At 46.6% G+C, this 24,112-nt stretch overlaps 5 protein-coding genes across 6 annotated transcripts; 4 read left to right on the top strand and 1 right to left on the bottom strand.

Annotated features, from left to right (window-relative positions):
• The first annotated feature begins 151 nt into the window (after window positions 1-151).
• rev1 (REV1 DNA directed polymerase) lies at window positions 152-9,631 on the top strand. Its single transcript, XM_077617305.1, has 22 exons — window positions 152-414; window positions 1,346-1,421; window positions 1,536-1,665; window positions 2,246-2,414; window positions 2,499-2,915; window positions 2,982-3,622; window positions 3,696-3,794; window positions 4,343-4,485; window positions 4,775-4,872; window positions 4,944-5,072; window positions 5,203-5,357; window positions 5,435-5,554; window positions 5,640-5,860; window positions 5,969-6,141; window positions 6,225-6,442; window positions 6,510-6,703; window positions 6,775-7,014; window positions 7,423-7,522; window positions 7,615-7,817; window positions 7,883-8,033; window positions 8,432-8,534; window positions 8,638-9,631. The coding sequence occupies exons 2-22, from the start codon at window positions 1,356-1,358 to the stop codon at window positions 8,747-8,749; spliced, it is 3,882 nt and encodes a 1,293-aa protein (XP_077473431.1). The 5' UTR covers window positions 152-414; window positions 1,346-1,355; the 3' UTR covers window positions 8,750-9,631.
• Window positions 9,632-9,831: 200 nt separating this feature from the next.
• Window positions 9,832-12,405, top strand: txndc9 (thioredoxin domain containing 9). 2 transcript variants are annotated; one of them, XM_077617208.1, is made up of 6 exons: window positions 10,073-10,107; window positions 10,473-10,548; window positions 10,964-11,155; window positions 11,260-11,378; window positions 11,686-11,940; window positions 12,029-12,405. In XM_077617208.1, exons 1-6 carry the CDS (start codon window positions 10,088-10,090, stop codon window positions 12,144-12,146), a joined length of 780 nt encoding a protein of 259 aa, XP_077473334.1. In that variant the 5' UTR covers window positions 10,073-10,087; the 3' UTR covers window positions 12,147-12,405. The 2 variants fall into 2 exon arrangements, with proteins under 2 accessions (XP_077473335.1, XP_077473334.1); XM_077617209.1 differs by lacking the exons at window positions 10,073-10,107; window positions 10,473-10,548 and adding an exon at window positions 9,832-9,945.
• Window positions 12,406-12,618: 213 nt separating this feature from the next.
• On the bottom strand, window positions 12,619-13,933 carry mrpl30 (mitochondrial ribosomal protein L30). The gene is made up of 5 exons (XM_077617359.1): window positions 13,659-13,933; window positions 13,349-13,420; window positions 13,118-13,264; window positions 12,978-13,051; window positions 12,619-12,873 (listed from the first exon to the last, which is right to left on the bottom strand). Exons 1-5 carry the CDS (start codon window positions 13,692-13,694, stop codon window positions 12,741-12,743), a joined length of 462 nt encoding a protein of 153 aa, XP_077473485.1. The 5' UTR covers window positions 13,695-13,933; the 3' UTR covers window positions 12,619-12,740.
• A 151-nt stretch (window positions 13,934-14,084) lies between these two features.
• Window positions 14,085-16,525, top strand: mitd1 (MIT, microtubule interacting and transport, domain containing 1). The gene is made up of 7 exons (XM_077617129.1): window positions 14,085-14,682; window positions 14,760-14,861; window positions 15,513-15,649; window positions 15,742-15,825; window positions 16,010-16,122; window positions 16,270-16,330; window positions 16,418-16,525. Exons 1-7 carry the CDS (start codon window positions 14,538-14,540, stop codon window positions 16,511-16,513), a joined length of 738 nt encoding a protein of 245 aa, XP_077473255.1. The 5' UTR covers window positions 14,085-14,537; the 3' UTR covers window positions 16,514-16,525.
• A 2,142-nt stretch (window positions 16,526-18,667) lies between these two features.
• On the top strand, window positions 18,668-23,869 carry cracdla (cracd like a). The gene is made up of 10 exons (XM_077617691.1): window positions 18,668-18,790; window positions 19,326-19,413; window positions 19,528-19,672; window positions 19,839-19,980; window positions 20,049-20,249; window positions 20,524-20,787; window positions 21,487-22,369; window positions 22,541-23,097; window positions 23,295-23,397; window positions 23,465-23,869. Exons 1-10 carry the CDS (start codon window positions 18,668-18,670, stop codon window positions 23,650-23,652), a joined length of 2,694 nt encoding a protein of 897 aa, XP_077473817.1. The 3' UTR covers window positions 23,653-23,869.
• The last annotated feature ends 243 nt before the right edge of the window (window positions 23,870-24,112 follow it).

The raw sequence follows: 24,112 nt of genomic DNA, 5'->3' as shown, positions 1-24,112 counted from the left end.
TCTGCCAAAATATGTCAAGAGTTAATTGGGGTGACTGGGAGACGAACTAAATCAAATTAAAGATAACTATTAACAGAAACAATATTTTCCGGTTCTTTCGTAAAGCTTTTCAAAAATAAGACACGGGCGAATTGGTTGCCTCCCCCAATGTCTTATTTTGAAAGAATACCGGTACCTTGCTTTGTATGGGTTCCTCCAAGCCCGCGACGGATAGAATGAAAGCAAAAGGGATCGTCTGAAAAGCGACAGCAATGGAGAGCTGATAGGATGTAGAGCATGTTTGTAGTAACTCGGGGGTCACCATGACTGAGTAAGCTTTAACGAAGCGGAACGAGGACAACAAAGGACGAAAAGTGTCTCCGAGATACTCCGAAGATTTGGCGGCTGAGTTTGTGGAAGGCTTCATATGCGGAGGCAAGTCTCTTGTGTGGCAAACAACAGCTCCTTTGACAGCACAAAAGGTACACGACGTGCCATGTTTGTATGTCACATGGTCGCGTTTGTGTACAAGACGCTGTTGTCAGTGGCGGCTGCTTTTTCGTTGTGTGCCGTGTTAATGTGTCGCTTGTAAATTAGCTCACTAATGCTTGGAATATTTCGCTTTCAACTGACGTGAACTCCGTGAAATTTTCCCGCGGCGGTGTCGTGCTATAGGCTAATATTAGCTAACAAAGTGCAAGCGGGGCTTTTCTTTTTCGTGGATAAGTTGACTTCAACTGCGCTCGTGCCCGTGACTTTACCGTGTGTATTAGTTTTAAATTGGACTTAATTTCATGGAACGAACAATTTCACACTTGGAGCAACCTAAAAAAAATGAAGGCTGTCCCCAATTTACGACGGAGTTACCGACGTTTGTATTTAAAGCGCAACTAGCCGGTATCCATGGTTTATAAACCCAGTTGTTAAGTAACACTTCAAGTAAATATCTTATATGGTATTGCATACTTTATACAAAAACACTCATGGACTATAAATATTACCCAATTGAAAAACATGAAGTCCAAGGTCATCTTAGAATGACTGTTTTCTATGCCATTGACTGTGTATTCATACTACAACACCATTTGTAACGTTACAAAGTCAAAATTATGGCAGCTATTTTTAGGAAAAACAACTCCCACATCCTTTTTCTATATCACGTATTTTCACTAGTGCTTCAGGCATGGTGGGAGACTAAGAAGTTTGGAAAAAAATAGCTGGAGGCTGGCCTGGATTTGTGTTTTAGCTTGCAGACGTATTGTCAAAGATTTATTTTTCTATATAACCTGAATAAAAAGTTTTTTAATTTGCTGTAAAGTCAGATCTCTGTACTCTCCTGGTTTGACATTTTTTTGTGTGGTTTTAGGTAGCTCAGTATGAGTCGAGATGCGTGGACCAAGAAGAAAGCCAAAGCCAGTGGGGACAATGGTTGGGCTGAGAGGGTGAGCATGTTGTTTGTTATAAGTTTTATCCAACTGAAAAGGTAAAAAAAAAACATTTTCCACCTTCCTATGTTGCAATCTGCAATTCCTCATCATTCCACTTCCTATTTGCAGGGTGGCTACATGGCAGCCAAGGTGTCCAAGTTGGAGGAGCAGTTCAAAAGTGATGCAACCGGGAAGAAACAGACAGACAGAACTTCCGACATTTTTACTGGAGTGGCCATCTATGTTAATGGCTACACAGGTGACCCATGTTAGATTTTCTAGCATTATATGAAATTGCGAGATCGGCCAGGAAGGGAGGTCTCTTTATGTATTCAGTACAAAAGTAAAAGTTTCGTCATAATGGAGGCAATGGCTCTGAGGAAGAGACCATTCCTCAACCTTCAGTACAACCAGTCACTCATTTGCATATGAAAAATTCGTAACCTGAAAACATGCATACTTGATACAGCTGAAAAAAGAAAAAAACAAAATCACACATTTTTAGTGTTTTTGTACATTTTTGTAAACAATATCCTTCTAGAGTTCATATCAAAAACACATTATGGCAAGTAACAAAAATAAGGGATATAACATGAGAAAACAAAAATCCTACAAACGAGGCATCTAGAATGCAACACTGCTTGGCATGGATGTTTTGTACATTAAAAATCTAACCATTCAGTAAAAAAGTAAAAGTTTCGTCATAATGGAGGCAATGGCTCTGAGGAAGAGACCATTCCTCAACCTTCAGTACAACCGCCGTTGGACCGTTTGTCATTTTTGCATAGCCAAAGCGCTATCGAAGGTGGCTAACGTGTCACGTGGTCTTGTATGCACAGAACCGAGCGCAGATGAGCTCCGCAGGCTGATGATGCTGCACGGCGGCCAGTTCCATTGCTACTATTCCCGCTCCAAGACCACTCACATCATTGCCAACAATTTGCCAAACAGTAAAATTCAGGAGCTGAGAGGGGAGAAGGTCATCCAGCCTCGTTGGATTACTGACAGGTCAGTTGATTGAGCGTGTACGCCACAGACACTTGAGGGGAACATGTCAGGATGGCGTTGGCCTAATTTGTCTCTCCCAAACAGCGTCAAAGAAGGACGCCTCCTCCCTTACTTGCACTACCAACTGTACGCCAAACACAAGGGGCCGCTTTTTCCGGCAACGAAGCCGCGTCAGACCTCCGAGACAGCTGGACTCTCTCACAGTCGTCCCAGTGTTCCCAACCGGGAGACCTCCAACTCCAGTCACCCGGGTGGCAAACAACAAGGCTCCTGCCCAAAGAGCCCCTCCTCCCTCCCACATCTTAGCCCCCCAGCATCTTCTCACCCCGAGCCCGAGCACGGTCACTTTAGTGTCGAGTCGAGACACTGCAATTCCCATAATTGGATATTGAAATCGAGATCCTTAAAGCACCCGCCACCGTCACCTCATACGCTCCAGGCACAAAGAGCAGACCAACTTGAACCTCAAACCCACGGGAGTACGCAAGTGGAAACAAGAGTGTGAGTATGTCTCTTTTTCTCATTTCAATCATTTCTATTTTCTTCATTTTTAATCTAAATTTGCAGGAATGGATCACTGCAGACCTCAGCGGCAGACTTAATGCCAGAGTGTATCAAAGCCCCCTCCCCCCTCACCAACGGACACGCTCTTTTCAATGGTGCCTTAAAGTCAAAGGACTTTGTTCCAGACAACTTTTCTGTTCCCGAGGACCCCCGCGAACGCAACATCGCCAGCCCGGAAAGAAAAGACGGTTTGCAGAGCAAACCGGATCCGTATGAATTCCCCGGCAGTCCTCCAAAGCAGTCCGTTGGCCTGGAAGAACGGCGTTCGGAAGATGCACTTCCATCGCCGCAACGAGCAGCCGTTGAAGCCGACTTGACCGTCGAGCAAATTCATCCTTCGCCGACACCTCATCCTCCCGCTCCCGTGCGTCTGAACGGGAGTCACCGAAATGCCTTTTCATCACACCCCGCCTCGGAAAGCGACCCGACGGGCCGACCCGGCGCCGACGCCGCGGCTCCGACGGGTGGCGCGATCTCCGAGTATTACGCTCACTCGCGTTTGCACCAAATCTCCACGTGGAGGACTGCCTTCTCGGAGTACGTCAACGATTTGCACGGCAAGCGAAAGGGGGCGAGCGGGGCCTCCTTCCCAGGCAGAGAACGACTTCGGAAGTCGCTCTCGCAGCGTGCGTTTCAAAGCCAAGGTGAGAAAAGCAACGAATGCATGTTGAAATTGATATTGGCCAAAAAACGACTCTGATTTCTTCCATTTGACAGCTAACCCGAGAGGCTGTGCAGTCAAATCTTGCATCCTCCACGTCGACATGGATTGTTTCTTTGTTTCTGTTGGTATCCGAAATCGACCTGAACTCAAAGGTAACGGCTTTTCTTTGGACCTTTCATAGTTGATTTGTTTCAGTGTCTGTCCTACTACAATTTGTGTAACTCCACTAAAATTGGGTGATCATTGTAACGCGCTGAACAAATGTCAGTGAATTAACTTGGAATCAACTTCTCATATCATAGTCTACAACAGGGGTGGGCAAACTATTTCAGAAAGGGCCACAGTTCCAAGCTCTAAAGAGGAAAGCTTCCCACAATATTAGTGTCGTACCAGTGCAATCAGTGGATTGCATTCAGGTGCTCGTTTCAGCCCATCCCCCTTTGGTTCAACTCTGTGTCCGGGCTGGTGGCTTGAAACAAAAACCTGCCCCCGCAGCGGCCCTTCAGGATGGCTTTGCCCACTCCTGTTGGACCACAACAAAAATCCATTCTATTTACACATCTATTAAATTAACCAGTAATGGGTGGTCACCCATATGTTATGCATTGGAAGAGGAGCAATAGTTTATCTTTCTAATTGCATGAAACACACAAATTGTTGACAACATTTGAGAATTCCTTTACATTTTTTCCCCTTAAAGACAAGCCTGTCGCCGTGACAAGTAACCGTGGCCATATGCACGTGCCTTTAAGACCGGGGGCCAACCCACAGCTGGAGCAGCAGTACTACCAGAGGAAACACGCTCTGGCTTCACCGGGTGAGAAAAGCTCAAAGCGTGTACATATTTAAGGTATAGTCGTACCTCGACTTACGAAATTAATTGGTTGCAGAACTTCTTTCGTAACTTAAAAGTTTCGTCAGTAGAGGTGTACTTTATATGTATATTCTCTAATTCGTTCCACGGTCCTAAATTGGATCTTTTTCATATCTCGAGTCACTCATTTGCATATGAAAAAATCGTAACCTGAAAATTTCGTACCTAGAGGCATTCGTAAGTAGAAGTACGACTACACTGTTCACGTTGAAAAACGTGTTCTGCCTCACAGGTAACCCGCTGGGGCGCTTACTTGACGCTACTCCACACGACAGTGCAGAAGTACATGCCAACGGAATAGTCCAGGACGCTACTCTTTCCATGGCGGAGATCGCATCCTGTAGTTACGCCGCAAGGTGGGCCGTGGGAGTCACTCACCAAGCTTAGTCGCTGACCGACTAACCGAGGCAACGGCTTTCCCTCGCAGGCGGGCGGGCGTGAAAAACGGGATGTTTTTTGGTCAGGCCAAAAAGCTGTGTCCCAATCTGCAGTCTGTCCCGTACGACTTTGACGCCTACAAGGAGGTGGCGCTCACCATGTACGAGACGTTGGCCAGGTAAGTGCTGTCCAGTCGTCACACTCTTCTTTTAAAAGTGTAAAGACTAGAGGTGTCTTGAGATCCAAGTATTCAGTTGATGAAGTCTCAGAAATGCAGCGTACAATATTCTGCATCGCAATGTTTCCAGTTACAGTCACGATATTGAGGCTCTGAGCTGCGATGAATTACTACTGGACGCTTCGGCTCTCATCGCCGAGTTGGGCGCGGACCCAGAAGATCTAGCTAAAGCCATTAGAACTGACATCAAGGAGAGGACGGGATGCTCCGCTTCAATCGGCATGGGTGAGTTTGCCCCGTCGTGAAGACCACATCAATCGAAAACTGCATTTGGAATTCAGTCCTATTTCACCACTTGATAGGGTCCAACATTTTGTTGGCACGCCTTTCCACACGCAAGGCCAAACCAGACGGTCAGTACTACTTAAAGTCGGAGGAAGTCGACGATTTCATCAGGGATCTTCCGGTGACCAGCTTGCCAGGTCGATACAGCTCCTCCTCCCGATTGCGTTTGTGGCACGTGCAGGGTAATCTATATTTCTTTTTTTTTTTTTTCTTTCTTTCCAGGTGTCGGGCCAGTCATGGGCAGAAAGCTGGCAGCGATTGGGGTCCAGTCATGCGGGGACCTCCGGCAGGTGTCTCTGAGTCAGCTGCAAAAGAAATTTGGACCGCGCTCGGGACAAACGTTGTTCCGCTTCTGCCGGGGTCTCGACGACCGACCCGTCCGCTACGAGAAGCAAAGGAAGTCCGTGTCGGCAGAGATGAACTACAATATACGCTTTAAAAAGGTAGTCATCTCATTTAGCTAGCAATGAGACCATATCAGGAGCAAGTACTCTGCCACTGGGCCCAATTCATACGCCAAGTCCAGATCTCAACTTCAATTTGACTTTCAGATGGACGAGGCCGAGTCTTTCCTGTCCAACCTGTCCACGGAGGTGCAGCGGCGTCTCCGAGAAGCTGAGCTGCGAGGTCGCAGAGTGACCCTCAAGGTCATGGTCCGCAAAGAGGGCGCGCCGCGGGAGACGGCAAAATACGGCGGCCACGGCATATGCGACAACTTTGCCAAGTAAGAGGGAGTCGTAGAGTGCCGCTATTTAGGACCACCCCGCTTTAGATGATCCCGCGTTCTTAATCTCATCATCGGTGCAGGACCGTGATGCTGCCGCGGGCCACTGACAGCGGCCAGGCCATTGCAACCGCGGTCATCAAAATGTTGCACGCCATGAAGCTGCCAGCGGAGGACCTCCGAGGCCTGGGCATCCAGGTCCAGGTCCTGGAGGGAAGTCATTCCGCTCCAAACGACACCGCAGGCCTTCGGACACGCTCTGTCAAAGAGATGTTGTTCAGCCATACGTCCACGAGTAAAGGTTGGCGCTTTTGGCCTGCAGGTTACATCGTACAATTGTTGTTTTAAGATTCATCTTCACGTCCTAGATGCTGGTGACAACCACAGACATGAGGAAGAAAGGCACCCGATGGAAGCCGGATCGCCTGGACCCAGTGAGGTCCCTCAGTCTCCCAATCCATCGCTTCCGGGAACTAGCATAGAACTTGAAACATGCAGACAAACGACAAAACACCCCAGAACACGCCTCAACTTCAGTATCGAAATTCCTTCCCCTTCCCAGGTAGGCCCTCAATGTGGACCCTGTGTTTTTCCTTATTTCACACATTTTTTTTCCTATTACACCCATTTTAGGTGGACCGGTCTGTGTTGGAAGCCTTACCCGCGGAGCTGAGATTACAGGTGGAGCAGTCGTGGACTTGCAGAGAAGACAGACAAAACAACCACTCCGCTCCGGCGAGTCCGCAACGCTGCAGTCCCAAGTCCCGGACGGGACCCAGCAAACCGCTTGCGCCGCATGGAGCTTTGGTGCTGCAGATTCCAAATCAACCAGACAGTCCAGACATCATTTTGGAACTCCCTAACTATTCCCAGGTACGATAACATTAATTACTGAGTGGTTTCGTTACACAAACCGAATAAAATCAAGTGGGCACCAACCACTTGGATGGATTGTTTATATTTCATCAAACTGATTCATTTCATGGCTAGCTTTAGCTGCTGAACCTAGCCTAATTGCTAAACTTGAGCAATTCCGATTTCATATGGTATCGTATTATTATATATATCATTATTAGGATGGTACATATTTATGCGCCAAGTATGGATATCATGTGACCATACTAAAGATGTTTCTGCACACTGAAAACTCATGAATAATATATTAAAACACCTTCGACCGTATTTTTTTTAATTTTTTTATTTCCATGAGTGGAAGGCTTTGGCGTCTAACCCAGTAATCTCAATAGTGGAATATATTTCTCCTGTGATGTTGGACTGCAGGTTGACCCAGATGTTTTTGCTGCTCTTCCCAAAGAGCTTCAGGAGGAACTCAAGTCTGCCTACAACCGCGCCGCTAATAATCAGGCTCACGCAAAAATGTGTAAGTCTTTGAAGTCAACTTCTATTTGCAGTGCAATGTTGCTCTTTTTTTACCCTCCCCAGCCCTCATTTGCTCTTCTTATTTCCCCGCAGCGGAGCAGAAGAATGCACTTTTACAGCTGAAGCAAGCAGTTGGAGTCGGCGTCGGCCGAGCGAAGCGGCGGTACAAGAGGAAGAACGCGGGAAGCCCCGCCAAGAAGGGCCCGTCGCCTCAAAAGAAGCCCCGCACCACCAACAGCCCTTCCAAAAGCGGAGTGATCTTCACAAAACTCAAAGAGCCTATGAATGTCTTAAAGGTAGATATTTAGAGGTTTTGGTTAAAAGTGACATTTAGAGTATAACCTGAATTTTGCCCGCCCAGGCCGAAAATGGTCCGTCCACGTCGTTTTCTAAGGAGGAGATCCCGGAGCCGTTGCCAAAACGCGCGAGTCGCCCTTCTCCAGCTCTGGCCGGAGCCTCTGAGCTACGGGATATCAAAACACTGCTACGGGAGTGGGTGACCACCATGACAGGTAAATTGTACATTTCCACCTTTCTTCACGTGCAGAGATCCATTCAAAAATGGAGATTTTTACTTTGTGTAGATTTGTTCAGCAAATCTAAAATGCTTTTGACAATGTCACTTGTTTCTTGTCATTTATTTTAAATAAAACAAATCATGATTTATTTTTAGTTTCTATAAATGTATTTAGTTTAAAGAGGCTAATTCTGAATTTTTTTTTTGTCACAGTTAGACTGTTAGGTAAGACCTGATTTTTAGACTGGTCGATCTCTTGTGCAAAGTGAGATTTCCTGACATCTAGCATCAAACTAAAGGTTTTATGTGACTTCATTGACCTGAACATTTCTAATTAAAGCTTCCACTGCAGTTGACGATTGTGAATTTAATTATACTCTAACTTTGTGTCAGACCCCATGGAAGAGGACATTTTACAGGTGGTGAAATATTGCACTGATTTAATTGAAGACAAAGACCTGGAGAAGCTGGATCTGATCATAAAATACATGAAAAGGCAAGTTTGAGCTTTCCTAAACCGGCCGGGCAAAGAAAGCACGTGATTAAACCTCAAGCTTTGCTGAAAACAAATATGGCGTCTCTCCGTTGTGCGTGCGCAGGATCATGCAACAGTCGCCGGAGTCCGTGTGGAGCATGGCCTTTGACTTCATCGTGGACAACGTGCAGGTGGTTGTGCAGCAAACCTACGGTAGCACCCTAAAGATCCCGTGAAATCCTCTGTCTCTTTTTCACCTTTTTCTACTTTGAACTTTCTTATTCAAGCCACTTTCCAATTTGGTAAACGGCATTCTACGTACATATCCGAGGTCGGACACGTTTGCGCGTTGGTGTACGGCGCGAGCCAAGAAAACCACGCCAAAAGCCATGATTGTATTCAAAACCATTTTGTAAGTTTGTTTTTAAGACTTCAACTCACGGTCAAATCATATTTATCTGATATTCTTAAAAAAATTGCCAAGAAACAGTCAATCATTGTTTTTCTTCCTGCAAAAAAAGTGCCAACACTTTCTCATTATTGTAAATAGTGTTTCTTTTTTAAAGGCCGGTTTGATAAAAGCAAAAGGTTTACCTCGTATTTGTTTACATTTCGTGAAATGTTAGTGAGTCTGCAAACTGTCCACCATTATGATCTTTGGAAACAGAGCACTTAAGAGGTCAACTGCTGATTGTCGCACTATTCCGTATGTTGCCTCTCCATTTTTTCCACTTTTATTTCATACGGCGAGACATACTTTTCAAAGTTTGTTCTGAACAATGTTACATTTTTGTAGCCAAAATTTGTATTGTATTTAAGAGAAGGGAAATCATCCACCTCTCATTTAGAAACACAGTGCGTGGCAAAAAAAAAACGAAACAATATCTTATGCAAACCAAATTGGTGTCATATTTCTGGATTTGAATGTTGGAGAAGGGTCTATTCATTTCCATGTCGTTGGTCTTGCTCCCCTCTCTTTCTTGTTGATGTGGTCGTGAGAACAAATGGACCTGATTTTAAAACGGGCCACGTTTTATCTTTATGAATATGGCTTGTGCCTGAAGACCTGAAGCTGTGAACATTTTCTAAAGCTTGATATTAATAAAAGGTACCTTCTATTTCTATTGTGTTCGGACTTTTTATTTTTGTCTGAACTGCTATAATTGAGCCAGATCTTCATTTCTTTATTACCCAAAACAGTCACTTGCCTTATAAAGTTTAGATAAACACGTGTAAGCACACACATATAGATATTTTAATTGTGCCAAATAACTCAAATGTACATGGGTCTCTTTAAAGCCGTTATAAATACACTAACCTTTTTTTTTTTTTACTGACAAGTGACATCACGCTTCTGGCGACGTCGTAACGTCCTGACGTCATATCCGTCACAGTCCCCCGGCTCAGCGGCTCATTACAGCATCGCTATCAGGTCAGTAGTAACATGGGTTTTCTAATAAAAGTTCCTTTTCCGAAGTTTAACCAAAATAGTGGTCTTTTACACCTAGACACCCTATAACGCCAGGTTCCGTGTTTGATTTTGCCTCACCTCATACCAACGCATTGCGAACGTAATGCTAATTATCTTTAGCATGTGAGCTAATCTTCCTAAATTCTTATATAAGCAGTGATAATAATGCCGACATGAATCAAAACAACTTATTGTTTGTTTCCGGTGATATAGCAAGTAGAATATCGTTTCAATTGGAAATGAATTGTGACCAAAACATTAGCGAATGTTAGCATGGCGTTGAGGCGTGTCCGTTGTCAACGACGTTGACGTATACGTCAGTCTTCTTTTCCAGTTACAATAGAGTCGTCATTTATCCATCACAATTATTTGTTTCATTTATGTTTTGATACATGCTTGTCTTAAGCACTTTCCCTAAAAAAAACATTGAGAAATGTACTTTTTCACCAAGGGTGCGTCACTACAGAATAACGCATCCTCTCCACTAGGGGTAGGGAACCTATGACTCGGGAGCCATATGTGGCTCTTCTGATGGGTGCATGTGGCTCTTCGCCAACTTGTGAGGTAAAATATGTATTTAAACCGCTGGTGACAGAGCCGAGTCCCGAATGCACCAATAGGAGCGTCACGTCGGCACTATGGCGCTGACACTACCTCTAACTTCAATCATCTTTTTCTTCTAATTAAACTTTTCTGCATGCATATTTTCATTGATTAGCAACTAAGTAACAGTGTTGTCAAAAGAATTGTACTGTAAAAGTGGTAAAATGACCCAAAAAAGAAAAATCACATCTAATTTTCACATTTTTACTCTTAAATTCAGAGTAGTATGTCTCTCAAGGAATAAAATTTGAAAATAGGAATTGTTTATGGCTCTCTATGTCAAAAAGGTTCCCGACCCCTGCTCTACACTATAGATATATAATTCATGTCCTCACCTCGTACCTAATGAATATTTTTGTACTGACCGATTCAACAGGTCGAGACAAATCGTGCTACCATGGCCAACAACATGATCGACAACCTCCAGAAGGTTCTGCTGGAGTCTGCTAAAGTGGTAGAGGAACAGGTGGATGCAGAGTTGGCCAAACTCAACGAAACGGACGATGACTTTGAGAAAATGAGGGAACGGCGACTACAAGCGCTCAAAAAAGCCCAGAAACAGAAGCAGGTATGTTTTCCATGCACATACGCTATAAGAGATCATTACATTGGACCATTTGTCAGTTTTATCCTCCCCCAATTTTGCGATTGAGAACGTTTTCGTGGTCGCAGGAGTGGTTGTCCAAAGGACACGGAGAGTACCGAGAAATCCCCAGTGAGAAAGACTTCTTCGGCGAGGTCAAGGACAGCAAAAAAGTTGTCTGCCATTTCTACAAAAACACCACCTTCAGGTAATGTCATTGTGTTTAAAAAAATATTTTAATCTATGACAGTTATCTACTAAATACTGTGGTGGCAATGTGCTAATTTATTAGCCTGTCAATTATTAATGAATTGGCCAGATGTCAAATCCAAGCACCACTAGGGAAAATATATTTAAATGAGTGGTGTCCAGGGATTATTTTGTTGTTGTTTTGATGGATAATGAATAATTAATCCGCAACGAGTTACATTAAAAAAAGTTATTAAATGGAATGGAACATTAGATTTTGATGACCAAACGTGAAAATGCTCTTTGTTCTTTTTGATGTGGTGCAGATGCAAGATAATGGACAAACACTTGGGCATCTTGGCGAAGAAGCACGTGGAGACCAAATTCCTGAAACTCAACGTGGAGCAGGCGCCCTTCTTGACCGAGCGGCTGCGCATCAAATTCATCCCCACCCTGGCGCTGCTCCTCGACGGCAAATCCTCCGACTACGTGGTGGGCTTCCGCGACCTGGGAAACACCGACGACTTTAGCACGGAAATGCTGGAGTGGCGACTGGGCTGCGCCGACGTCATCAACTACAGGCATGCCGCCATTTTGTTTGCGTGGCACACGCGGGTCCCGGTTTTCCGGAGATGCCGTTATATCGTACGCCGCTTTTCTGTCTTCCAGCGGTAACCTGATGGAGCCACCCACTTCCGGGCAGAAGTCTCATTCCAGGTTAACCAAAGTAGAGAAAAAGACCATCAGAGGGCGAGGCTACGACACGGACGAAGACGAAGACGATTGAAGGATGGCGCCTAGCGTCTCCGTTTTTCCTCTTCGGGCTACCTCCTTCTACTTTATCTTTTTGACCGAAGTCATAGAAAACAAGTCGATATCATAGTGTAGGGCTGGGCGATCTTGGCTAAAATCAAGAATCGCTCAGCCTTACTCAACCTCTATGTGCCATGCATCTTGAATTTGAATTAATTGAATTACTTCTTGATTTCAGACCCTGAAATGTGAGCATATTTCATTTTGAAATTAAAAATATTTACACCAATCAACACACTTGAAGTATTGACGACCGATGGATTGACATTTGGCCCGTGCAACAAATTAACGAGTTGTAGCGGGGCAAATGTGAATTGCTGATTCGCACCTAAAGGAGGAAAAAAAAAAAATGGATCTAGAAAAATCCCATGAAAGGTAAAAGAAGAAATAGTGTCCCAAAACTCTTTGAGATGAAATATCCAGATGGAAGCAATACTACGACAAACTGCATCTTTCTCCATTATTTTTCATTTATTGAATCTTTCCTGGAGCAGTAAAGCGACAGCCAGACAAGAAAATAATCATTAAAAACAAAAAGCAATACTATGACTCCGTGCAGTGAATTAGACTAAGACTCTACGGCCTTGGGCTGGAGAGGCGTGAGCAGGCGTCGAATAATCAGCTCTCCTCTGCTGTTGATGAAGCTTTCGGCCATGTCCTGCTCGGCCGGGAGCCCGTACGGGGTCTTCAGTGGCTCGACCCTTAACACGTGCAAAGTTTGGCATTCTCAGTGATTCCATTGAATGGAACCCACCTTTCATTTCCCCAAAATGACAGTGTTTTCTAATGTAACGGCAGCTCGTACCTGACGAGATGTTTGATGAACTTGAGTCTGGCGTTGACCGAGGGGGTGTTCTTGTGGATCACGGGCACGTGAGCCTACAATGATGCCACACTTCAAACTACTAGAAATGAAAATTTAGTGACTTTTGTGAGCAGCCACACCTTCTGGAGGCCCAGGTGCTTGACCACGTCCTTCTCCCAGTACGGCCGTCGCAAGGCGCTTTTGACCCGCGTCACGATGTGTAGTTTGTGAGGCTGCTCGGGATCACCGCCGTATTTCTCGTGCTCCTCTGACCGCTCTGCAAAATGCTGCCGGGACACAAAGACAGTTTGTCAGCAAAATGGGGCAGATGGAATGTTCCAAAAAATGAAGACCAAAACAATGAAGTCTACCTCTGGTGGAACTCTTGATCTGGTGAACTTTCCCCGTCCAAACCAAAGACGACATGAAAGTGAGGCCAGGCCCTGTGAAACAGTATGAAGTTCATAAACTAATGACAAAGCAATAACCGTTCACGCTAGTTAATGCTAAAACACTACTTTTTTGTGTCATTGTCAGCTTGGATGTCATCTTTTAGCCATTTTTAAGGGGAAAAACATGATCCCACCCATCATCACCACATTAGGAATGGAATATTTAAATGGCAGGGAGCATCGTTTGTTTTTGTTTTTCCAAAGACCACCATTGAAATGAAATTCTTACCTTAAGCGATGACGATTTTAGACCAAATGCAGACATTTTAGCTGCTCGTCACATCCATTAATCATTTGTTGACTTGAGTGACACGGGACAAGGTTAATGTGCCAAAAGCGAATAAAAGCATGCGCGTTCAATTCAACGTTCTTAAATTATTTCAACATAATTAAAATAACAGAGAGTTTTTATATGAATTTAAAAAAAACGTTGGTCTGGGTAAAGAGGAAAAATATTAGGAGCGCTACAAGACAAAACGAGAAAGTGTGGCGACCTCCATTGAATGTTATAACAGGAACCGGAAATACATCAAGCACGACGCACAGTGTCTATTTCTAAAATAGTTTTGAAACATTATGATTCAGTGAAAAAAAAGCTAAATACGATTTTTTAAATATATTTACCTTATGTTTTGAGGTACTTTAGTTCTGATATAAAAGCGGAAATGACACTCTTCCAGGGAACATATTATTTGTCGATATACCCATCACGAATCGAAAATACAACGCTTTGCTGATTTTAATTCATTCTTCTTTTCTAAACATGCGCCTAAATTTAGGTTTTAAGATGTACATTAGAATATTATACGCCACCTGGTTTGTTTTGGCGATTTAGCTCAAACCCAAAAGCCGGAACCAAAGCACCCATTAAGTTTTTCTCAAAGACGTCTACTAGCGCCGCACCTTCATTGTTTGTTTATTTTTAATCACAGTTAATTTCTTTGAACCTTTTCCACCCGCGTTGCTTTCATTCCAAGCCACCTGCCATTTTTATTTTTATTTTTACCACTTTGGAGGTTAAACCAAAATATTCGTTGTATTTTCCTGACCAGAATCAGAACCAAAGTCACCACTTTATGGAACAATTGTGACGCCACATTGGGGAAATATGACTCAAAATCACCTGGCAGGTATGGAGTCGTCTGCCATTTCCGTACTCAAGCGGGCGGTGGAGTTGGACCAAAGTGGCCGCTTTATGGAGTCTCTGGTCTGCTACCAAGAGGGCATCCAACTGCTCATAGATGTTTTAAAAGGTTTGCCTCACGCAACTCCACCGAATGCAAAACACGTCGAGCACTTCTATGTCCTAAGTTATCCTTCCTGCCAGCAGCTTTGAAAGATGAATCGAGGAGAGGACACTACAGGGAAAAAATCAAGGGCTATATGGCCAGAGCAGAGCAAATTAAAGTTCATGTTAACAAAGCAAAAGAAGGTGAGTTATTATTATTATTATTTTTTTTTTTTAATGAATGGGAACCTATGAGTCTCCCCCGATACCACTCAACGGTTATCTGACAATATAGTGCAGGGGTCGGGAACCTTTTTGACAGCGAGAGCCATAAACAATTCATATTTTATAATGTTATTTCTTGAGAGCCATTCTCAGAATTGAAAAGTAAAAATACATGAAAGACAGATTTTTTTGTCTGTCATTTCACCACTTTTAAAGTACAATAAGTCTCTGAATTCTTTTGACAACATTGTCATGCTGTTGCTAATAAATCAGTATCAATGATATGCATGCAGAAGAGTAATAAAAACAAAATTATGATTAAAGTGGTGGTAGAAGTAGTGTCAACGTCACAGTGACGCTCCTATTAGTTCGTTTGGGACTCAGCTCCCTCACCAGTGATTTCCATATTTTACCTCACAGCTTAGTGGAGAGCCATGGAAAGAGCCACATATGGCTCTCGAGCCATAGGTTCCCTACCCCTGATATAGTGGATCAGGAAATGAATCTACAATATTGTATGACAACTATTGTAAGAGAAAGCCAAATTCCTTTCCCAAACATTGACATCCTTTGCAAACAATTGTAGTTGTCACGACGCGTGGACGTTTGGATTTTCCTGTGTCTTCTCAGATGGCAAGTACCATGAGCAGATGAAGATCGCAGAGGACGCCACGGGTTACAGCTACCAGGCGCTCTTCAAGCCTTACGTCAGCGACCTTCTTCAAGAGGTCTGGGTGGAAGACCCCTACATACGACGCACCCACCAGGTCGGGAAAATGTCTCCAATGGACTGTTTGTGCTTAGCTAGCCTGCAAGTATCTTTGCCCTTTTTGCACATGATAAAAAATCTGCACGGCAGTTGTCTAATTTCCTGAGGTTCTGCGAGATGCTCCTCAAAGCATCCTGCAAGGTCAAGACGATTCATCTCCTCACGTCATCAGAAGTAAGTTGTTTTTTTACATTTTTTATCCACCATATGCCAAATGCGATGAATAATCCGTATTTTACTACGCCCGTTTTGACTAAACTACAAAATACAGTATCAAAACTACAAGGAAAAAATATCAAGCAATGTTTGGTTTTTTTCCCCCAACAATTTACGTGAAAAAAATGCTTGTTTTTTGCAGGCAGACGGCGGGCAACAGGAGAACGCGCTGGCCGAGCTGAAGCAGAGCCTGCTCGCTCACGGCGTCACTCTGGACGTTCAATACTCGCCCACCATCCACGACAGGGAGATCAGGTATGAAACCGCACACACACACACACACACACACACACACACACACACACACATCAGAAGCAATGGCGTATCAAATAATAGAATAGTTCCCTACGAAACCGGGTTTTCGGAAAACGCGTTTTATGACCAAGGTTAAAATGATTGCAGATTTGATAACGGCTGGATCATCAAGATTGGAAGAGGTCTGAATTACTTTAAGAAACCTGAAGTAAGCCTTTCTAGCCGATAACCTATTGTCAACATATGCGACTATTTGCAATGTATCCACATTTCTCTTCTTTTCCAAACCACGCAGGGTCGCTTCTCCATCGGACACTGGGACTACGACCTACGCCAGTGCCACGAGACCACCGTAGATATTTTCCACACGGAACACACCAAAACGCTATGACACACACACACAATTAATTAATTGCTTCTTATTGATTTACCTAAATTCAAGTGTACATTTGCAATGTAACCAAGCTGGGTTTTAAGGTTTTAAGGTTTTGTTAGTGCCGCTGCCTTTTATAAATGTTGTACGTATTGCACTTTATCTTGCCGCTCACTTTCCCACGCTAGAGTCGTTCTTGCCCGACCCAGGGGCCGCGGGTTCGATTCCCCGCCCTGGTAACCTCGTCCAAGTAACCTCGGGCAAGATAGCCAATGTGTTTGTCATCGCTAAGTAAATGTGGAGCCCCATTCAAAAGGATTTGAGTGCCTTCAAGGTGGAAAAGTGCTCCCCGTGTCACTTCCTTTACAATCATAATCATAATCATAATAATAAAAATAACACGTTGTACGAGTCCATCTCTCATGGGAGGTTATTGTCTAGCGAAGTTGCCTGCCAGCTCGCGTTTGTCGGCGTAGCTAATGTGGCGGCCGCTGGGAATATGCGCCAACCAAGCGTCAGTTGCGTGAGTCCAAACGACGGCGTTATGATGGGATTATCTTTCGGCCTTAATCTCGATATGTCATCTGCGTGCGCGCCGCCCGCCCAAAGGAATTAGAATCCCGCTTGGGTGGCGCGCGCGGTGGGCTCAACCGTCGAGAAAATGCCCGGTTAACGTAAAGAGTCGCAATTAGAGTGGGGGGAACACCACGCGCGTGTCGGTCGCCGCCGTCGGCCCATTTGCTCGGCGAACGGAGCGATCCAAAGGACGAGCGGCGGGCCCCGGCGGGGTCATCCGCGTGCGCCTCGACAGCTGGCATTGGATGAGCTCTGGCGAGGATCAAGAACGGCAGGCCGGCGGGCAAATATGCACATGAAAGAAAAGGAAAAATACACATAAATGTCTTTCCCCCCCGATTCATAATCCAGTGGCCTACTTCAATGGAGGCGGGTTGGAATGAATGCAATTAACGTGGAAAATTCTGAATTGAAATTGCCCAAAGGTGCCGACTTTGTCTGGCGAAAGATTTGGCAAACTTTTGACCACATTTTTCATCTGGACACCGGTTAGATTTACTTCATGTGATTATCGGCGCTCGATACAAACGACGTACGTAATGTCCATATTTGTGCTTTTTAATCAGGAGGATGTTTTTTTTCTCCGGATTAAGTGGCACATGTGGTCCTATTTGAAATCCGATTCATTCCTAAAAATGACAATCTTTGTAAACATATTGGAGATATATTTCAAGGTATTTAGAGAATGCAAATACAGTGCCTGCATTCCAACAGTAAGTGTGTAATTGACATATATATGTATTTATTCAGACACAATAGAGTTTCCCATGAATAATATTACATTGCTATACCAGAATAATATTGTACGACCAATACTAATACTGATTTATGACTGAATGACTTCAGTTCAAGCGCACCGAAATGAAATATTGTGAAAGAGATGAATGCCGTCAAATGTTATAGTTGTTAAAAAAAATCGACTATTTTTTTTGTTGGCATGAGTGTCCGTCCTAAGTGAGAAAAGCACCCGCATTTGCTCACTGTGTGCAATGAAGCCTCCTTTGAGTGGCAACATTGTTTCCTGTCCTCGTTCCAACGACAGCTTTCATTTTTTTTTCTTCTCCCCCCGAATGCTCGCTCTCCCTCCCCCCCTGTCCCTCCCGCATCAGCTGCCCTCCCTCCTTTCTCTCTCTCATTTCTGGGCCCAAAATCAGGTTAGTGTTTTATAAGGAGCTTAGCGCAGAGGGCCGCCACCGCCACCACCGCCGCCGCCACCGTGTGCTACTAATGGAATCCGGTGTCTCTCGCCCACCCTCCCTCCCTCCCTCGCTCTCTCCCCCTCTCTCTCCCTCCCTCCCTCCCTCATTTCTTCCTCTTTGTGCTTGTCCCACCAGGGAATGACCTTCTCCCTAAACTCCCTCCCTCGGCCCTTCCCACTTTTTCTCCCCCCCCCTCCCGCCTTCCTGCAGATGTGAACGACCAGCCCGCAGGTTGAAACGTCGCCGACGGCGGGAGCGCCGTCCGTCCGAGGGCGTCCCGTGACCACTTGGCAAAGCATCCAGGTACTTCTCTTTCCTTTTTTTTGGAACGCCACTTTGGCCTTGAGGTCATCCTCTTTGGCTCCAAACGTTGCAGGCGTATTTGCCTTTTTCTAAAATGTGCGCAACCGAGGCGCGCTTAGTCCGGGAGCGGCGCGCCGTCTGGACTTTGCTTTCCCGATCGGACACACCTCGTCTCCGTGGCGATAGCCAGGCGTTGGTGGCGGAGCCGTTGAGCAAAGTGGGATTCCGTCCCCTTTTCGGATGCACGGTGTTCAAATGATGCTGGCATTTTATAAAGTGAAGGTGTTCTCATTGGCCGTTTCGCACCTTTGACGTCCTGGTAAACTTCAAGAAAGCACCGGTTGCGTGAGAAAAAGTCAGAGCGCGGATCCAAATTCAGCCCTACGTGACTTAACGTGAATTCCCCCGCTCGGATGGAAGCGTTATTGAGCGAGTGTGTATCTACCGGACTTAAATTACCACCTAACACGTAAATGGACTATTGTGAAGCCAAGCCGATTGTGTCACTTCATATCTTTGCAGGGCCCAAATTCTTGTACTGGTTGGCCACTCGACGCCCTCCGCGGTTGTGCCCGATGACGCGTTGGGCGAGTGTCCAATCGTCTCGCCGTGGCCCCGCCCTCTGATTGCGCAGGTGTGTCCCCCGTCTTGATAAAAGCAATAAACCTTTGAACCGGCCGCGGCCCCGTCTTCTTGACAAATGCCAATCTTTAGGACGTGCGCAAACATTGGCGCCGTGTTTGCTTTGACAGACCGCCAAGACCGGACCAGTTTGCCACACCGACACAGAGATGGAAGCCTTCTCCGTGGATAGCCAAGAAGGCGCCAAGGATCCTTCAGGTGGGCTTAGCTCTCAAATCTGGCAACGCTTCAAGGGGGAACGTTTCTTTGGAATTGTTTTTGGCCATCATAAATTTGTCCGTCATATTTCCCTTTTTGTGGTCCGTCTTGTAGGATGGCGCAAGTCCAGAATCAGGTCGCTGAGGACTCGCCAGCTCGCCAGAAGCAAGCCACCCGCCGGAGACTTTGGCGCCATGTTCAGCAAGTCGGTCGGCGATATCCAGGCGGGACGCGCGCCGGGATCTCGCCAAGATTTGCCGTGAGTGCGTCGACTACAAAATACTACGTGTGATGGAATTGCAATTAGGGGGGCGTCCACGTTCACGATGTGAAAAAAAAATGGAACCTGAATGGATTGGAAAAAGCTCCGTTGCAAGGAAAAAAAGTTCACGTACGCTTTTTTGATCAATGAACCCTCCCGCCAGGTGCCCGCCAGGAACGTTGGGATCTCGAGCGCTCTCCCACGACAGCATCTTCTGGGCCCAACTGGTGCAGACGGAAGACGACGGAGCGCTCGGGGCCCCGTCGTCTCCGGAGAACCTTCACGGCAAAATCAAGGCTTTGCAGGTGGGGCGGGAACGCCAAACAGAACCACATTTCAATGGAGCTCCGGCAAAACAACTCCATCTGCACAGGTGAAGCTGGAGCGGCAGAAGATGCACCTGGGGCCGCCTCCTCTCGTTCCAACCATCAGGCGACCGAACGATGAGGGAGAGCGCTCGGAGGAGGAGGAGGAGGAAGAGGAGGAGGAGAAGGAGGAGGAGGAGGACATCCTTTGGCCGCCTCCCAGGAGCCCGGCGGCTGCTTCTTCTCCAAGCCACGGGGCGCTCAGCCAGGTGGGAGAACAATAATCCATCTTGCAAAGCTTTTTGAGATTCCAAGTTCTAATTGACAACCACACAAAACCATGAAGCCTTTTGAAACTTTTAATGATGTAGCAAAAACGAAAATGCTATCCTGCTCCCGCAAGATAGCAGCGCTAAAACTGATGAGCTAACATTATCCGTGTAGCTTTGTGAGTCAAGAATGCAACTTATTCACAACGTGTTCCTATTCTTCTGTCCGCTAGGAGAATATTTTGACAATATTTTCTTTCTTTTGAATTGTTAGGCACGATCCCGAGTGAGCCCACATCCATTCTCCCCCCTTTTCAAAGCTCCGGCTTCCAAATCCGTGGCCTTTGCCGGCACCAAAGCCACGCCGTCCCCCACGTTCAGCCCGTCCGTCCCCTCCGTCTCCGCCACTGACGATCCCCCGCTGGACTTCGGCTCCCCGGCCCGCTTCACCCCTTCCCTGGACACGTCGGCGGCCCGGCACCGCCTGGCCGTCAAGCCCAGGAATAAGAGAGCCAGCACCAAGAGGAGGGCCACTCGAGTGAGTGGACCGACTTTCTTTCCCGCGGCGGCACGCTAATCTCGATTCAAATTCCAATGATGGGACGTCAAAGTCCGTTTTTTCAAGATAGGAGCCCACTTTACAATTCCATTCACGTGCTTATCTTAGGATATGGTCAGCACTTTTAAATAGCTTCATTGACTCTCGTTTTCTCAGCATTCGCGTGGCGGGCTAGCTGTCCTAGAACAGCTGTGGCCGTTATTCTGCGTGTGTGGTCGATTGGTTGTCGGTCTTTTGGTCGCCCCGACCGCGACAACGGGCGACCAAAAGACCGGCGACAAAACAAGGTAAAACAAGACGGTCTACGCATGAATAAAAGCCAACAATGGCCATGAGCAATTTCACTGAGCCGACGTGTGAGTGTAGAAGACTTTGTATGTACATGCGCTGTCCCTTTAAGAAGCGACGTCAGTTCAGTCAGGGTCTTAACGAGTTCTCCAACAAAAAAACAAAAGTCCGGGAAATTTGGAGCTTTTCCTTAGCCTAATAATGAATAGGGCATTAAGTATGACAAAATAATAATTCACCGTTTGTATTTAGGGAATTTGAGCAACAATTTTAAATAGTAATTATCACTTACCTTCCGGGCGGCCAAAAGACCGGCGACCAATCGACCGTGTACCGTTATTCTGAAAGCTATTGTGTATCCTTACCTGCCGTTTTGTCCATTTTTGCCAGCCGGACGCTGTCACGGAGGACACGAACAACGATCCCGAGCCTCCGTACCAAGCACTCGTCACGGAGAAACAAGACGGATTTCAGAAAACTTCCCAGCCTCAAGCCATCCCGCCAAGGGCCCCCCTAAACCAGCCTTTAGCCAGTAGACTCTCTCCCGTGTCCTCCGAGGAGCTTCAGGCGAAGCTTCAGAAACGCGCCGTCGTCGCGTCTCCGTTCCCAGAAAATACTTTGGCGGAGTCCGACCTCCGGGCGAGCCCCCTCGATAAGAGCCCCCTCCATTCATTCCACCGGCCGTCCGCTGGCGTGGCATCGCCCGAGTCCTCGCCCGTCCGTCTGCGGGACGTCGCCCCGGCAGATAGCCCGAGAGGTGTGAAGAGACCCGGTTCCAGATCCTTCCATCGGACCGATGCGTCCTGCCGGGGCGGAGAAGACGGGCCCCGTTCGGGCGGTTTTGCGGAAGCGGCGAAACCGGCCAGGTCCGGACGCGGCGAGACGGCGGGCCCGAGGGACGAACGCGGAGATCCGCAGCCCGCGGAAAGAGATTTTGCCTTCGGGAAACTCGGACCAGAGCGGAGAAGCTCAGTTCTTCTGAGGGAGAGGAAGGATGCTGACAAAAATGTCCAATGGCCTAAAAGCGTGGAGCTGGTCCCGGACAGCGGGCGGGAGACCATGGCCGAAGTCGGGGAAGACCGTGGGAAGACCGTGCTGGCTTTTAAAGCGAGCAGCGTTCCCTATTGGTCGGCGGAGGAATCTTGCGGGCGTCCGTCCAGGATGCTCTCCAAAAAACAGCAAGAACAAGAACAAGGTGATGGACTGAAAAGACCAGAAAGTTGGGAAATGTTCTCCAAAAATGCCAACGATGCCGGAGATTTGGCAGTGGCAGGTAGGTTTGTGAGCCTATCAGAAAAACAACAACACACTTTTGGTCAACTTTATTTGTATCCCACTTGTTATTTGACACATGGCGGAATTGAAGTCTACAATTGTATTTATATTTACACTTTTAATCCTACATAGATATTGCGTTGCACCTAAAAGATTTTTGCCTCCACAGATCCAGCCCCCCAACACCACGCTAGCCCCCCGTCTCTGTGCAAAGCGAGAGAAGTCCAAAGCACTTTGTTAAATCCACCCGGCGAGCCTCGGCCGTCCCCCGAGGTGTCCTGGGTCAGTCTGGCCGTGGAGAAGACCAGAAGTCTCCAGCAGCTTTTCGCCAGGAGATTTCCCAAAGACCGTCCCGGTCCCGCTTCGCCCACGCCGACGGAGACGGCGTGCGATGAGGATCGAGGGGTGACGGAGCAAAGGCCACCCGGCGGAAGTGCGACTCCGCCGACGACCGGGTCGCCTTTCCGCTCGGTTGACGCGGCCCCTCAGGATTTGCAGACCCGTTCGCCGCTTCGGAGCCAGACGGGTCTCCAGGCGGGTCTCCAACCGGCCACGTGGCGGCTCAAGACCGGCCCGGCCTTGGTGGACCACCAGGCCAAGGAGACGGCGAATGAGAAGGAGAGCTTCTCACCCCCGGCCGAGCGGAGTTTTAAGGCCGGGTCGGTCGGCGAAAAGGCAGCTCTGTTAGAGAAACAGGCCCAACGTTGGCCTCCGCTTGGGGCAAAGGTGATTTGAAAAAATGTCTTCCATTCAGATGCTGCCAAGGAAAAACATGACTAACACACAAGCAGACTTATACAGCAAAAAAAAGTGATAAAAGTAGAAGTACTAGCTAGCTCTTCATTTTCTACCTCAAAAGTTCCCTTGATTTGAATCCATTGGGATCTCGGCCTTGATCTCTTTTTTTATCTCACGCCATTCAGGCGGAGTCGAGGAAAGCGCAGCCGGAAAGCGAGACGCCGAGCCAAGCCCTCGTAGAAAAGAGAGACATCAGACCCCAAGACAGAGACACCTGGAACCCCGCAGGTGCGACGCCGTTAACCTCCCGACCGTGGCAATGGCAATTGTCACCGCGTGGCCTTTTCTTCCCCAGAGTCTTCGAGCCCCATCCGCATCCGGGACGGGCCTCTCCAGGAGAAATGGACGCGGCAAAAACGGGGGTCCTCGCCGTCGCCTTCCTCGTCCCCCATCATGCGGTCCACGCCCGACAGCGCCCAGCCTTCCTGGATGGAGCTGGCTAAGAGGAAGTCCATGGCGTGGAGCGATAAGACCATGGACTGACCGGGAAAAAATTCAACCTTGTCATGTACTAACAAGTTGTCATAATTTGCGACCCCCCTCCTTTTAGACTCATACTAAATGGCCACTCCACCATGTCTGTGAACTTTTCACTTTTTCGAAGTATTTTCAATATACTTTTATCTGCTTTGATCAATAATCAATCAATCAAATTTTAATCATGTCAGCTTTGGTCATTCTAATTCTAATCATGTCCCATCCCAATGTATGTTTTTAGGAAGTACTGTAAATTAAAAATATATAGATCTTTTATTTTCCATGTATAGTGTTAGTCAGTGAATAAGCGTCGTTTTTGGGGAATCTTAGTGCCGAGGAATCACAAGTGATAAGAACACAGTTATAATACGTATGGTTAACACATTTTGACTCGGCCTCAATGTACATTGGAGTACATATAGTAGTATCCTGATTTTCCGATGCAGTACGGCAACGTGCCCGCAGA

This window comes from Stigmatopora argus, chromosome 13 (assembly GCF_051989625.1).
Source record: "Stigmatopora argus isolate UIUO_Sarg chromosome 13, RoL_Sarg_1.0, whole genome shotgun sequence".
In the NCBI taxonomy this organism is placed as follows: Eukaryota; Metazoa; Chordata; class Actinopteri; order Syngnathiformes; family Syngnathidae; genus Stigmatopora; species Stigmatopora argus.
Note: the sequence above shows the minus strand (reverse complement) of the source record. Positions and strands in the feature narration are given on the sequence as shown.